Source organism: Tubulanus polymorphus, chromosome 11 (assembly GCF_964204645.1).
Source record: "Tubulanus polymorphus chromosome 11, tnTubPoly1.2, whole genome shotgun sequence".
In the NCBI taxonomy this organism is placed as follows: Eukaryota; Metazoa; Nemertea; class Palaeonemertea; order Tubulaniformes; family Tubulanidae; genus Tubulanus; species Tubulanus polymorphus.
This window is the reverse complement of record NC_134035.1, coordinates 11,542,553-11,557,047: the sequence shown is the minus strand read 5'-3', so window position 1 is coordinate 11,557,047 and position 14,495 is coordinate 11,542,553. Positions and strand designations below refer to the sequence as shown.

At 38.7% G+C, this 14,495-nt stretch overlaps 1 protein-coding gene across 1 annotated transcript; it reads left to right on the top strand.

The window, feature by feature from the left end:
* Nucleotides 1-1,666: 1,666 nt before the first annotated feature.
* LOC141912522 (kinesin-II 95 kDa subunit-like) lies at nt 1,667-14,335 on the top strand. The gene is made up of 19 exons (XM_074803774.1): nt 1,667-1,809; nt 2,168-2,259; nt 3,259-3,366; nt 3,854-3,978; nt 4,585-4,793; nt 5,317-5,396; nt 5,934-6,003; nt 6,095-6,187; nt 6,533-6,665; nt 7,284-7,467; nt 7,560-7,636; nt 8,141-8,292; nt 8,857-9,054; nt 9,485-9,723; nt 10,224-10,337; nt 10,908-11,016; nt 11,461-11,600; nt 11,927-11,986; nt 12,644-14,335. The coding sequence occupies exons 1-19, from the start codon at nt 1,807-1,809 to the stop codon at nt 12,711-12,713; spliced, it is 2,256 nt and encodes a 751-aa protein (XP_074659875.1). The 5' UTR covers nt 1,667-1,806; the 3' UTR covers nt 12,714-14,335.
* Nucleotides 14,336-14,495: the final 160 nt, after the last annotated feature.

Here is a 14,495-nt window from a genome sequence, read left to right as displayed (position 1 = left end):
TCTTTTTTCTTTTTGATTTCTTTGTTCTGCTCTGAGCTAATTGCGGAGCAATAAACTTAACCTAATTCAAATTCTAGGCAACGAAAATGATTTTTGATGTGATACGTCGTGTATGTGCTATTGGTTTTGTGATTGTGCTCAGTGTTTATGATCCTCAAAGTGAGTAACAACTGAGAAAATAATATAAATTAAATTCGCAAATTATCAGTAAACACTTAGTAGTTGTTTATCGATTGAACGAATTAATTTGATGAATTGCATTTCACAGATAATATTACATACGTCTTATATGCTGACAAAGATTTATTGCCCACGTTGAATTCATAATCAATATGGAAATAAGACCCCAGCGAAAGGGCATGCCGGAGGCGATTTTTTATAGACTGGTCAGGATTTAACTAGCAGTCTATAAAACCAGGCCCCGTGTTTGTCTGAATGGTCGACATGGACATAGGGCATGTCATCCTCATCGTTATTGGGATCATCACCAGTCCTACAACCGGGGTTTCAATTATTTTTTTTTCAATTTCAGATAAATAAAACCTGTTTTACTTCAAAATTAATTTTGAATTTCTTTTTCTTTGAAACTGAAATATAGCTTGCAGCAGCAATGTCAGAGCCTGTAGTCATGATAACGACTGTTGCAGTCGCAATTGCAGTACCGGAAAATTGTGTTCTTAGTGACCGAATCGTCGGCGTTACGAATTCATAATGGGATATATTTGTGGTGATTTGGGAAATATCCGATTATGAAACCGAACCTGAATTTATATTTGTAACTCGGATTTCAAATCTCGTGTTATGATATGATTCAATAAAACTGCGAGTAAATCACTTAACGGATTGTTTTAACTGTTTACTGTTTCGCCGGTGAAGATTTTTAGTGATCAAGCAACACAAAGCACTTTTCCATTCACGGTGAAGAAGAACATCCATCGTCAATTCCAATACAACGTTTCACACTCGACTTCGACAACGCTTTAGGCAAAATACTATGGTTATCATTAATAATTAAAATATTTTCTGAGTTCCCCGCTATTTCTTTTTAGTAATAAAGGAACTATGTATACATGGATTGCTAGGCACTGAAAAACATAGATGACTAATTACGGAGATATTACTTAAACAGATATCACTCAGCATTATGAAATATTGTCAATTCTAGAAACACCAGTGCAATTTAAAATGGCTCGATAAGGCTGCTGACTAGCTTTATCTCCCGATAGCTGTCATCATAAAGCAATTCTGTTTATTTTGGTAGCAATAAAAAGCGATAAAGATCTTAATAGAACCCCGAAAAGTGGATGTATTAGGATCGTAGCTATAGCGGCATATGTAACTCGAATTTTCGACCAAAAAAGGCGCCAAATTTCGAGCGGCTATTCCAAGTGTTTGATCTTGTAAGTATTGTAAATACTTATATTCTGTTCTAAACACTGGATGATTTAAGCTAAACTTCACCCCAAACTTCAAATAAAAGCCCCTGCCGAAGAAGTGATGTGCTTTGTAAATATTAAGGTGTAATAAAGTAATTTTGAATTTGAATGTGCACGGATGGGACGGACTGCGACGGCCTTCACTCGGAGCCAACCTCTATGGTAAGCACCGGATAATTTGTCCGGTCACGCTTCCAATTGCGGCGCCCAGTACCCGTCGCCGTATTCCGTATTCTCAAGAATGAATTCCATTTCCTGATTTCTGTCAAAAAATTCGTGAAATCGTCAAAATATGAACTCCGTCGTCTCGTGTTGACGGCGTCGACGACGAGATAATTTAGATCAAACTTAACTAACCTCTGCTTTCAGCATGGTAAGAAAATCTATAGGCTCCAGCTAGGTTCACTTTAGGTTTAGTGAGGGGAACGATGTCGATATGGCTTTAAAATCCGAAATCGAGAATTTTTTGTTGTTTCGTATTTTCTTTCTGCAATGAATGAGATATTCAATTTATTCTAAGAATTTGTAGGTCTAAATTGGAATATGAATTATAATGTCTTCATCGCTGAAATTGCTACTTAAAGTGCGACCACCACAATTGAAATCGAAATGTGTTGTTATGTTTGCATTCGAAATCTGGTTCCAAAAACAGTTCAGTAGTCCTTGTTTGTAATACGTGCCGATGTTTAATTTCTTGTTGGAATATAAGCCATTGATTTGTTGTATTTCAGTCTGTGAAACCGCCGAAGTCAGATGAATGCGTGAAGGTCGTCGTGAGATGTCGACCGATGGATGAGAAAGAAATAGCCGCCAGTCACTATAGGTTTGTTTTTTAGATCGAAGACTGTATCGAAATTGCATCTTATGTCTATTTCAACCTGACTTGAGAGCATACCGTCTCACTACGACCAGAAAGCACTGAATGAGACTCCATGATTCAAAAAAAATCATTGAGTCAAATATCTTTATTTAACCCCTTTCAGTGAAGACTTTTTGGATATCCTTCAATACAGTTTCAAATGGATTAAAAAATGATGTTTTAGGTCGACTGCCAATGCTTTCTGGTCCTAATAAGACTTTTATCAGGTGTGTACCACAAAAACTGACTGAGCTAGGCCACCTGGAATGCTCTCAAGTCAAGTTGAAATAGACATTAGTAGAAATCTTGCCGTTGACCAAACAACACTCCTTGCCATGGATATAGTCCTATTATAATGCTGTATCATATAGAACTTATATTCCGACAGAAAATGCCTGTACCCGTCATTTTCCTGTATCTCTGATCCTAGCTTAGCCTGTTATCATAGCCTGTTGTATTTAGGTTCCCAAAATCCCGATGAATTATTGAAAGGCGCATGAAGGGCCTCCTAATCAGTGAATTGTTTCTGTCGGTTTTAAGTTGGTTCTCAGTAATGAAGAGTTATCCCGAGCTCGGTGAGATAAGGCGTGATGCTGTTGCATACACTGTCAGTGCTGAGTGACAAGTGGGTTCGAGTCTACTGGCTGCTTACAGTGTGCGGGCAACACTTCAAAGGCCGTGTTAGAAGGCGTCCCGGCTCGTGTTAGACCGACTCATAGGTTGACAGATGAAATGAAATAAAATTCTGTACATGGCGTTGCGTTATAGAACAAAAATTTATTGAGAAACTTAAATTTGTTGTCACTAACAAAAAAACTGACCATCTCCTTATCCACTTATCAATTTTAAACATCTATCTCCGACCGAAGGGACCGCGTGGTCCTCTTGTTTTATCAGTCTTCAATACAATCTCACAAATATCGTTTATTTGTTAACGACGTGTTCGCCCTTCGTTTTTCGCAGGGTCGTTGAAATGGACGTAAAACGAGGTTCGATCGACATTAAAAATCCGAAAAACGGCAACACCGAACCAGGAAAACAATTCACATTCGATTGCGTTTACGACTGGAAGTAAGTAACGAGTCGCGGCCTGGTTTTACAAAACTGGGGCCGGATGTTCGAAAGTTGGTTTAAGATGATAACAATTGGATCTATACAGTGGAAACAATAAATATTTAATTGTCGACTATCCACTGAATAACTCTAACCAAATTTTTGAGCAACCCTGAATTATGATTACGTTTGATTAAAATTTTAATTTCGGTTTTACAAAACTGGGGCCAGATGCTGGAAAGTTGGTTAAAGATAGTCGTCGGATGGACACAGTGGAAACAATGAACTTTTGTCACTTTGTCAACTATCCACCGAATAACTCTAAAAAAATTTTGAGCAACTTGTCCCGAATTATGATTATATACCGCTAATTCAAAGCTTAATTTCGACTAGTTCTAAGATGAAAGTTGGTGGGAGTGGTTTATCGGGGGTGCTAATAATGCGCTCAGTGGGAAAATTTGTGGAAAAAAAATCTAATCGATGATTTAAAATGTTTTTTTCGTAGCTCAACGCAGCAGGATTTGTACGATGAAACGTTTCGAGGTTTAGTTCAATCAGTTTTAGATGGCTTTAACGGGACAATCTTCGCGTACGGACAAACCGGTACCGGTAAAACATTCACTATGCAAGGTATGAATTGTATGAATACTGTCTAGAATTGTAGATACAGTAGACTTCACTCAAGTCGGATATTTTGTTGGGATTGTTTCTGATTTGAGTGATATCCGAGTTAGATGTTATGTATTTTTTCCAAAAACATCCGAGTCAAACGATTATCTGAGTTGATTGGATCCTACTTGGACGGAGTCTACTGGGTCCAGTTCCACAGTCGTGAGTTAAGATTTGACTCTGAGTTAAAACATCGAAAATGAACTAACTTTAACTCAGAGTTAACTCTTAACTCACAACTGTGGAACTGGGTCCTGTAGTATTAAATCTTAAGCCATTTTATAAATACTCAGATCACGTGAAAGGGATTGACCAGTTTTGTTTTACCAATTGAGATTCATTCAGATCTGTTTTTAAGGCCTCACAATTAAGTACGCAATATTCACATATTACTAATATGGGATATAAAAGTGATGCAGACATTTCCTCTAAATTCGAAATTGTCTCCTTGAAAACTCCTTATATCCAGGAAGACAGATCATATTTAGGGACCCTGTTGACTACCCGCATCGAGAAATCAGAAATAAGGAATAAATATTTCTTGCTCTTTTCATTATTTCATCAAAGGCGTCAAAAATGATCCGGTTTTACGCGGCGTGATACCGAACTCGTTCGAGCACATATTCCAGTTCATCGGACGATCGGAGAACCAGCAATACCTCGTGCGTGCTTCGTACCTGGAGATTTATCAGGAGGAAGTTCGCGATTTGCTGTCGAAAGATCAGTCGAAACGGCTCGAGTTGAAAGAACGCCCGGACACCGGGGTTTACGTCAAGGTATGAGTTTTCTTTTGCGGCGATATTGTGTTAGTGTGTAAGGAATAATAAGTCACAAACGATACAAAATTTGGTTTAGAGGAGTAAAATACTTACTTAGAATTTATCCCCAGGGCCCAGTTTCACAAAAATGATTAAGGCCTAAATCGATTTAAGATAAACTGAATTAATGAAGAAATTAAATCGATTTAAGAGTTAAACCTTTTTGTGAAACTGGGCCCAGGGTTAGAGTGATACCCAATTTATGAAATTGTGCAGGGCCCATTTGCATAATCCTGACTCACCATAAGTCCAGAAGTCAGCCTAAATCTTAAGATTGGTCTTAACTTTTTTGATTGACTATAGAACTAATTTGGTCTTTGACTGGTCTCAAGTCTAACTCACTGTACAAATGGCCCCTTGAGATTATATAGAAAAAAGCTAATCTGTCCAGCCAAGATCAACATTCACAATTTCGCAAAGTTAAGTTCAATTAATGTAGTATGGTAATTGTGTATTTTTCGAATATATTTCATGAAATTAGGATCTGTCGTCGTTTGTGACGAAAAGTGTAAAAGAGATCGAACACGTGATGAACGTAGGAAATCAAAACAGATCAGTGGGGTAAGTTTACTGTTGGATGAGTTGAGGATAAACTGTGTATGGAGATGTTAAGATAACAGTATGCAGGATTTGTGGCTGTTATATTACACACACAGGCGCAGTATTTCATATTCTTCGATTCAAGTCTCTGTACTTTAGTACATAGGAGATAAACCTTTAATAGCAGACATAGGTTGGCCTTGCGACTGCCAGCAACTGATTACAACGTGATTCTCTGCTGCCACGATCGTCAGCAGCAGTTGCATCGCTATGACCTGTTGACCTAAGCAAGGCCAGTTGCAGTGAGTCGCACATGTTCTACTTTACTGCAACATGACCATCTCCCAACTCACATACGCTGCTTTCTAATACTGGTGATCAGATTTTTCAGTGAAAAAATGATATTTCATTTACATAAGAAAATATTACTAACTAAAGACATGAAAATGTTGGCATTACAATAGAGGAGTGATATGATGAAGACAGCTAGGCCTAGTTGGTTTAGAGAAGGGAAGTCAACGCTGATTGGGGTTTATGCGGACATTTCTTTCATTTCAGGGCCACGAATATGAACGAACACAGTTCCCGATCGCACGCCATATTCATCATCACAGTCGAATGCAGCGAGGTCAGTGAAAACAATCTTCAACAACAACAAAAGAAACAGCCTTAAACCAATGAAAAAGTACTGCTTAAACTTCGAGTTTATCTATTTTCAGCTCGGCCCCGACGGTAAAAATCACATTCGCGTCGGAAAATTGAACCTGGTCGATTTGGCCGGAAGTGAACGACAAGCCAAAACCGGTGCTAAGGTAGATACATAGCTAGTAATAGAGAATATGAGCATTGCTTTTTGGTCCTTAAAAAAACTTTTCAGCGCTGACTAATCAAAAGTGCTGGAGATAATTTTTGAAATAAAAAAAATAAACTCCAGTGCGTTGTTAGTTACTAATATTCAACTGTGTTTGCCATCATATATTAGAGGTAAAAACTAATTACTAATTGCGTCAATACACCTCAGTGCTATGTACTAGCTAAGTCCATCACGGATTTATATATCTGTATTGCGGTGAAAACTCATTGAAAGGGTTAAGAAAATATTATTTTGAAACCGGTGGCAGTCCTGTTATTGAAAAACGATCTGACATTTGTTCCAGGGCGATCGATTGAAGGAGGCGACGAAGATTAACTTGTCTTTGTCGGCTTTGGGAAACGTGATTTCGGCGCTAGTCGATGGAAAGAGCACTCACACCCCGTACAGAGATTCCAAACTAACGCGATTACTACAAGGTAAATAAAACGACTGTCGGACGCTGCTAAAATATTGAAGTAAAATATATTATTTCATTGCTGTCCGATACTAATTCACCGGTGGTACTTATATCCCACAAACACTATGAGGAGTCACTCGTTTAAGATTTTCATAACAATTGTTTGTTTAGCAGAAAATAAGGGGTGGGGACGATTAATTGTGCTTGTGTAATTATTTTACTGGATCATAGTATCCTTTTGATCCCAAAATGAAGGAAATGTGTTTTGAATCGTACCATTACCCCCTAAGTGGTTACATACTGGTATGTAGGGGGACTTTTCTTTAGAACAGTCAGGAAATTGTCAGGGAATTCAGTAAAAAGGCTACATGTCAGGATAGTTCAGGAAAATATGTTGAAATTTCTATACCATGCGTTTAATCAGTTTTCATCTATGTATTACGTATTTGACTGTGTTACTTTATTGGCTTCGTAGCAGATCAAGTCACCGAAAACAATATACATGTCAGGGGATAGTCAGAGAAAAACCATGTCAAAAAAATAGTCGCCTCCCTATAAAATCATCGGGGGGGGGCATAAGTAATGCCCTACTTGTGTTAGTATTATGAAGTAGAATCGGTTGTTTCTGGTTTTGTAGATTCACTCGGTGGAAATGCTAAAACAGTGATGGTCGCGAACATCGGACCAGCGAGTTATAACTACGACGAAACGCTCAGCACTCTTCGATACGCGAATCGCGCGAAACATATAAAAAACAAACCGAAGATCAACGAGGATCCCAAAGATGCGCTTTTGCGCGAATTCCAAGAAGAAATTGCCAGGTATGATACGACTTGTCTCGACCCAAATCTGCAGTAATTTTGTTTAATTTGATATAAGCCAGTGAGTGAATTATGAATACGGCCTCTTTCAGACTCAAAGGTCAGTTGGAACATCGAGGTCCGGGTGCGAAGAAAAAACATCGCAAAAAGAAAAAGCGTGGGAAAGATGGTACGTACGTGCAACATCTACAGGTTAATAGCACATTATCTACGGATATTGGAAAAGATGTGGTTCAGTTTCAGACAGCTATCGGGATACCGAGATTCTGAAGTTTACTTTTTCCTAACACTAAATTAGGCAGATGTTTTGTTAAACTCTGCAGATGTTCTATGATCCAAATTTTAAGTAAACGTCACGTCGTAAAGGCTTGAAATGAGATAATATATCGGCGTAAAAAAATGTACAGCCAACTCCACCTCACGCGGTAGCATTGGGACTGTGAATATCAACGTGTGTTGCCCAAATACCAAGCCAACAACAATCAACGAGGGTGGTTTAAGGTTTTATTCTATGGTTTAATCGAATGAATTTTAGTAAAATTTACTGACTCAAACAGGACTGACTAAGGAGGAGTCTGCTGTATTAGTTTTGGAATGTGACCTGTCATAAATGAAGTCTATCCTGAAATTAATTTCATTGACCGAGATTAGCTACTTGACATGATAACTTCAGGTGAGCTTGTTGACGGCGACAGTAGCGAAGATGACGTCGAAGGTGAAGAGGGCGATGAGGAGGCCGACGCTGAAGCATTCCGTAAAGAGCAAGAAGATAAACTAGAGAAAGAAAAACAAGATATTCTCAACAACAAATCGCTAATTGAAGAGGTCAGTGAGCGCATTGAAACTATGATAATACTTGACAAAAACTTGCGCTATTTAAGGCAATTTCATTTCGATTGAGTTCGATTTTAGCTGATTGTAAACAAACGCATGGTTAAATATTTCAATTACTGGGGCCAGTTGCTCAAAAACTGGTTAAAGATAACCGGCCGTTAAATACCATAGTAACAATGAAATTTCAATTGTCACCATATCAACTATCCACTGGTTAACTCTAACCAACTTTTGAGCAACCGGCCCCTGTACATCATGGAGATATAATCTGTTATAATTACATATGTTTCATTGCTGTAAAAAAGTTTGGTTGAATTTGAAGACACTCGGCATTAGAAAACTCTTGGGCGGTTGCTCAGAAGTTGGTTAGAAATAGACTTGATAATCAATATGTGAACTATCCACTGGTTAACTCTAACCAACTTTTAAGCAACTGGCCCCCAGACACTTTCAATGGTCACTCACTTCCCCTGCAAGTAACTGTCGACTGTCGCGGATACGGATACTTAAAAGGCACTTTGATTGCATGTTTAAACTCGCGAAGTATTTTTTCAGGAAAAGCAAAAACTACTCGGTGATTTACAAGAGAAAGAAGACGTTCTTAAGAAAGAAAGCGAAATGAAAGACGCTCTGATGAACAAAATCAAAGCGATGCAGAGCAAGTTGTTGATGGGCGGTAAAAATATCGTCGATCACACGAATGAACAGCAGAGGGCGCTGGAACAGAGGCGACAAGAAATCGCTGAGAAACAGGTTCGAAATTGAGATTATCTTAAAATTGTTGAGATTGTGGTTTTTAAGCGGCCAATTTTCAAGCAAATCTTAGTCAACATGGTGGCCACTGACCTGGAAAACCTGGACATTCAGGGAATCAGAAAAAAATCTGGGAAAGGACAAATTTTATCAAATACCTGGAAAAGGGAATACGGATAATTCTATGTACCACGTGTTTCTTTGTCAATACGAGATTCAATGAAAAATGAGTGAATTGTAATATTTTAAACCTAGATGTTTCTCTCATTCACTCGGGGAATTTTGTGTAATCACAGGAAAAGTTAGGGCTAACTTGCGGTATTTGTAAACGGGTGGAAAGTGGCCACCCTGACTTATTTTGCTGGGAAAATCATCATCAGATCATTACCGGAAATATTCTCTACAAAGTTGAATTGTATTTCGTCTTCAGCGTTTGGAACGAGAAATGGCTCAGACGTTAGAGGAGAAAGACGAGGCGGTCGTCGAGTTGCAGGAGACGTACAGCAGTTTACAACAAGAGGTCGACGTCAAGACGAAGAAACTGAAGAAACTGTTCATCAAACTGAATCAGTGTAAAGCGGAGGTGAGCGATCTGCAAGAGGAACACATCCGCGAACGCCAAGAACTTGAACAAACGCTGAACGAGTTGACGAGAGAAGTGAAACTCAGGTATACTTCATTTCATCCGAGTTTTGATTTTCTTTGAAAGGATAAGTATTAAATCATGTGTACAGGGTCCGTTTGTCCATATTGTGATGATGGTTTGACGAATTATTATGTAAAGTTTTATATACATTGAGTTACCGATGAATTTACGATAGGGTAAAAATGAATTTACAAAATTTCCCACTGGCTATACCGATTCCTCGAAATCCCAAAAAGTTCTGCGGCAGTGGAGTTTTGATTCTGCTCTACTGGAAGAAGAATTACCTGCTTTCATCTAGCAGGGCACAATCGAAAAAGGCCGTATTGTAGTCATTTGGTGTCTATTGCCAGGTTTCACAGTAATATATGAATGGTACCTCTTATAGTATTGTAAGCATTGAGTGAAGAGCTAAACTGCTTTACAGACTATCATTGAAAGCAAAGAAATACTGTATTGCAGTTATTTCGATAAGTTTAGTGCGATAAGTTTATCTTACGTGAATGTATGCGTTGCACTTTTTCAGAGCACTTATAATCGAAAATTTCATTCCACCAGAAGATAAGAACAAGATAATGAATCGTGCGCGGTACGATGAAGAGAATGACGCGTGGACGTTAATGGCTTACGCCAAGAGCGGGTGAGTTATAATAATAATATATAATATGTGTCTTATATAGCGCTAAATCCAGCCAGGCTGCTCGGAGCGCTTTATTTTTTCGATATTATTACCCCGGCCAATTTGATACTCTAACAAGTATCAGTCATCTCTCCCTGGGGAGACGTAACACCGAGCTGCTAACAAACGCTCAGGAGTCATCTATCAGGCCAGGTACCCATTTACTCCTGGGTGGAGAGAGGCAATGAGGATAAGTGTCTTGCCCGAGGACACTACGGCAATGTACGGGGTTCGAACCCATGACCTGGCTTCCCAGAGCCGAACGCTCTAACCGCTCGGCCACACCGCTCCACGTTAGCAATCTAGATCAGCTAAATTAAGTTCAACCCGTGTTGAGAAAGTTTAAGACAGATTACTAAAGTCAACCTCGGTTAATCTGCATCACTATCCGCGCACTTTCTGAGAATCCTCAACACTTCAGTGGTGAATGTTTGAATGTCCGGTGTGCTTGCAGCCTGCAAATTGATACATGCATGAAAATGCTGTTGCTGACACGTCGCGCTGAATTTCAATAATCTTTCTTTTTGTCAGACCGATGACGATGGCCAAACGACCGCAATCCGCAGTCGGTAATAGACGTCCTATTTGTGAATACGCGCGTATGATGGCTCACAGTATGGGCGGCAGTTTCCGGTATAAGGTAAATATATTCATTACTCAGTGTGCGTCATGAATGAAAATCTAAAATAGGGAACGAATTGCAAATTAATTTACCGAATTAGGGAACGTTGCATGTATCAGAAATGGTCCAAAACACAGACTTGACTACGACTACTATTTGAGAGAAGTTTTGAATCTTTTTGAGAGCTGCTTCCAAAAATATCGAAATACTCTCAAAATCAGAATACTTTCTTGTTCATTTTCAATAAGATTACTATTTTTGATGTCAATTTACTCATCTTTTCGGTGAAAACTACTGCAATTAGAGATATCAGGTAGTCTGGAGTGAATACATTTAATATGACTCGCGCAGAAATAATTTGGTTTATAAATCAACTTTATCGGTTTAGACTATAAAGAATGCGGTCTTTTGAAACTAGTATTTCACGCATGAGTGTCAAGTCTTCGTTGTGTATGTTTATAGGGGGAGAATATCCTGATGGTCGAATTGGACATGCCGAACCGAACAACTCGAGATTACGAAGGCCCCGCGGTGGCGCCACGTGTTCAGGCAGCGCTGGACGCTGCGTTACAAGATGAAGATGATTTAGACATCGACGGAAGGTGAGTTGTATTATGATATTTCGGCGACTGTCTGTTTTACTGTCGACTCTATACTATATTAACTAAAGAAAACCTAATTAATGCCTGACTCGTATAGTGTGGATAAACTGTTACGATTATAACATCTATTTTTGTCGTGTATAAAGCTGTTATTTGAAACTTTAGTTGAGGGATATTTTCCTGCTTTGAAATCTGCATCAAAATTGATGATTCGTTTGATGTGTCAAAGAATACTGCAGCACTAACAAGGCTTATTTTGAAGTACAAATTTCGATGGACTATCGCATACATATTGTGAATTTAATAATTTTCATTGCTTTTTTCAGCCCTGCTGTTTTCAGTAACAAAGCCAAAGTAAAGACAAAGAGAAAGGAAAAACTAGCGAGGTGAGTTACATACATTATTACCTCTTCCTCCTCAGGAATATCTTCATTATGGAAGTGAAGTAGAATTAGAAAATGACTAGTTTAGAGCAACCAGACGCGCGATACAATGCAAGTTGATTAAGTTTGATTGTAGCTGGTGGAAACAAATGCATGTTTAGATCTTTCAGTTAGATTTAGTATGTCATGGAGTTTTCTTTCTGGCATTAGCCGACTGATACCTGCTAAATGCCTTAAACACTGATGATCAGTTGCCGGGCGATTTTCTCACTTCCAAAAAATCAAATCCTAAATATTGATTTACATGAATCGTCCTATTACAGTTTGGATAAACTATCATACAATGAAAGTTCCCTCCGTTGGGACCAACAAGAAAGTGCCTATTAATGAATTAAGAGTCATAAAGAATGTTATTTTCGGCATTTGTTTTCTCTGCAAGAAAAAGATTGACGTTAAGTTAATAATAGCATATGAAAATATCTATAAAAAAAACAGTACCTTATTCTGAAAGGCTCTAAGTCGCTTAACAGAATGTAAAAAAGCAATACAATTGGGATACAATTGAAATGTAGCACGAAATATAATTTGGCTGTACAAAACCAGTAAATAAAGCAATTAGGTAAGATGTACATGAAAATGAGAATTTATACTGTCTTTCAGACCGAAAACATCGTCGAAAAGGTCCGAGGGCGCTGAGTTTCCACAATCGCGAGGGTTAGTGCCGAAATGATGCTGTCACGCGACGACGAACGATGAACTGTTCATTTCGCCGGTGTGTTCGTGTTCTCTACTGCTGCTCATCTACTGGATATATCTTTATTACTACTCATCGCAGACGTTCATCGGACGACAGGCGTGTCACGTTATCGTTTACGGTCTTATGAATCTCGTATTGGAGTGGATGTAGCAACGCCAGAGGTAACAACGCCAAACGACGAAAATATTATCAAATCATCGAACTACGACTACTACTACCGCTTCTTTCAAAATAACGCACGTTATTTCGGAAGCGTTGCGCACACGTGGAACTCTGGTGATTGCTCCAGTACCGAATAGACGAGAATGAACTCATTTCGAGTCGGAATCAAACGGTAGCCACCGCTTCAGATGTTAGTCGTTTCTAAAGATTGCCGCGCCTAGAACCCAGGACTGGGTTTCATAGATGTGGAAGAAAGATAGTCCCTCGGAATATTTTGAAATTTGTCAGTTATAACCATGGTTTCTCATTGTTACTATGATGGTTGTCACCCGGATTGAGGATTTACCCCTAGGGATAACTTTGATACTCAGTCTATGAAACCGGGCCCATTGTCCGGGTCTATTGTTGGTGTGATTATTTCGAGTTTGGTCAGATAGCCCCTAATTGAATAAAAACTTGTTTTTGGTTTTAGGTCAAATCGGGCTCAAACTCGTAATACGTTAAAACGCGTTCAGTGTGCTGCTTACTTGTATTACCCGATTATTAGTCATTTGCTGTGAATTTAACTACAAGTAAAATCATTGACTAGGATTTCTCTTGTTATCGACTGCCAGAGATTAGAATGACACTTTTCATCTTTTATAACTGCACTTTTGTAGCTTTAAGATATATGAAAAGGTATCAGTCTACCACCCGAACCCTCGCCTCAAACCTTCAAAATTTATCAGTTGCCCAGGCTTGAAAGAGGTTCTAGGCTTCGGAGGAATTGGTTCTGGGTGGCAGGTTGTTAGACACTGAAATATAGCTACTTGACACTTGAAAGTATGGTATACTAACTGGAACTACTCCATGACCGCTGCTACATCGGCAGTTGATATGTTAAACGAAATTGGCTGTGTAATGATTTTGCATGATCTCGGTTCCTTTGCTTGACAATATGAACTAAGTTGATGTTTCAGTTAGTCGAACTAGGGGCGGATTCAAATTGAATTGAAGCTTAGCTCCAAGCTGGATCCGCCCCTGCGAACATATACCGAGTAATTCACATTCGCTTGTATGGCAGATGTGTTCGTTTTCAGCTATACTACTGGTAAATAAAGTGTGTTCGCTAATCACGAATGTTAATTTGTACATATATATTTCAGTCGTTTTCGAGCGTCCTAAGTGTTTATGTACTGATTTATTCGATATATACCCTCCTGCAAGTTCTCGTCATTGATAGATCTGACTATTTTTCATGATAGACCAGTTGCCATAACACATGTACAAAGTATTGCCATTCAAGTCAATACCCTGGTAATTGTAAGCTTTGCGACAATTTGTTAAAAATGATTCCTACCTTCGCGGATAAGTTTGTTGTGTAAATGTGATTTCTTACCAAAAACTCCATGATAATTATTAATTTATTTAACGAAATAAATATGTATATGATGATAGCGAATGTATGATTAATCGTTTGCATTGTCTCGATGGTTTTATAGGAATAGATGCCTAGGATCGTGATGGCAGATACAGGCCCTTCTTCATCAGACCCTATTACATCAAACCATATTTCATCAGACTGTTATTTATGGGAACATACTTCATCAGATC

What these genes read in the sequence shown, in the direction of transcription:
- LOC141912522 (XM_074803774.1), top strand. An exon ending in AATCAAAACAGATCAGTGGG is followed by an intron (nt 5,397 to 5,933) that starts GTAAGTTTACTG and finishes CTTTCATTTCAG; the next exon opens with GGCCACGAATATGAACGAAC. An exon ending in ACAAATCGCTAATTGAAGAG is followed by an intron (nt 8,293 to 8,856) that starts GTCAGTGAGCGC and finishes GTATTTTTTCAG; the next exon opens with GAAAAGCAAAAACTACTCGG.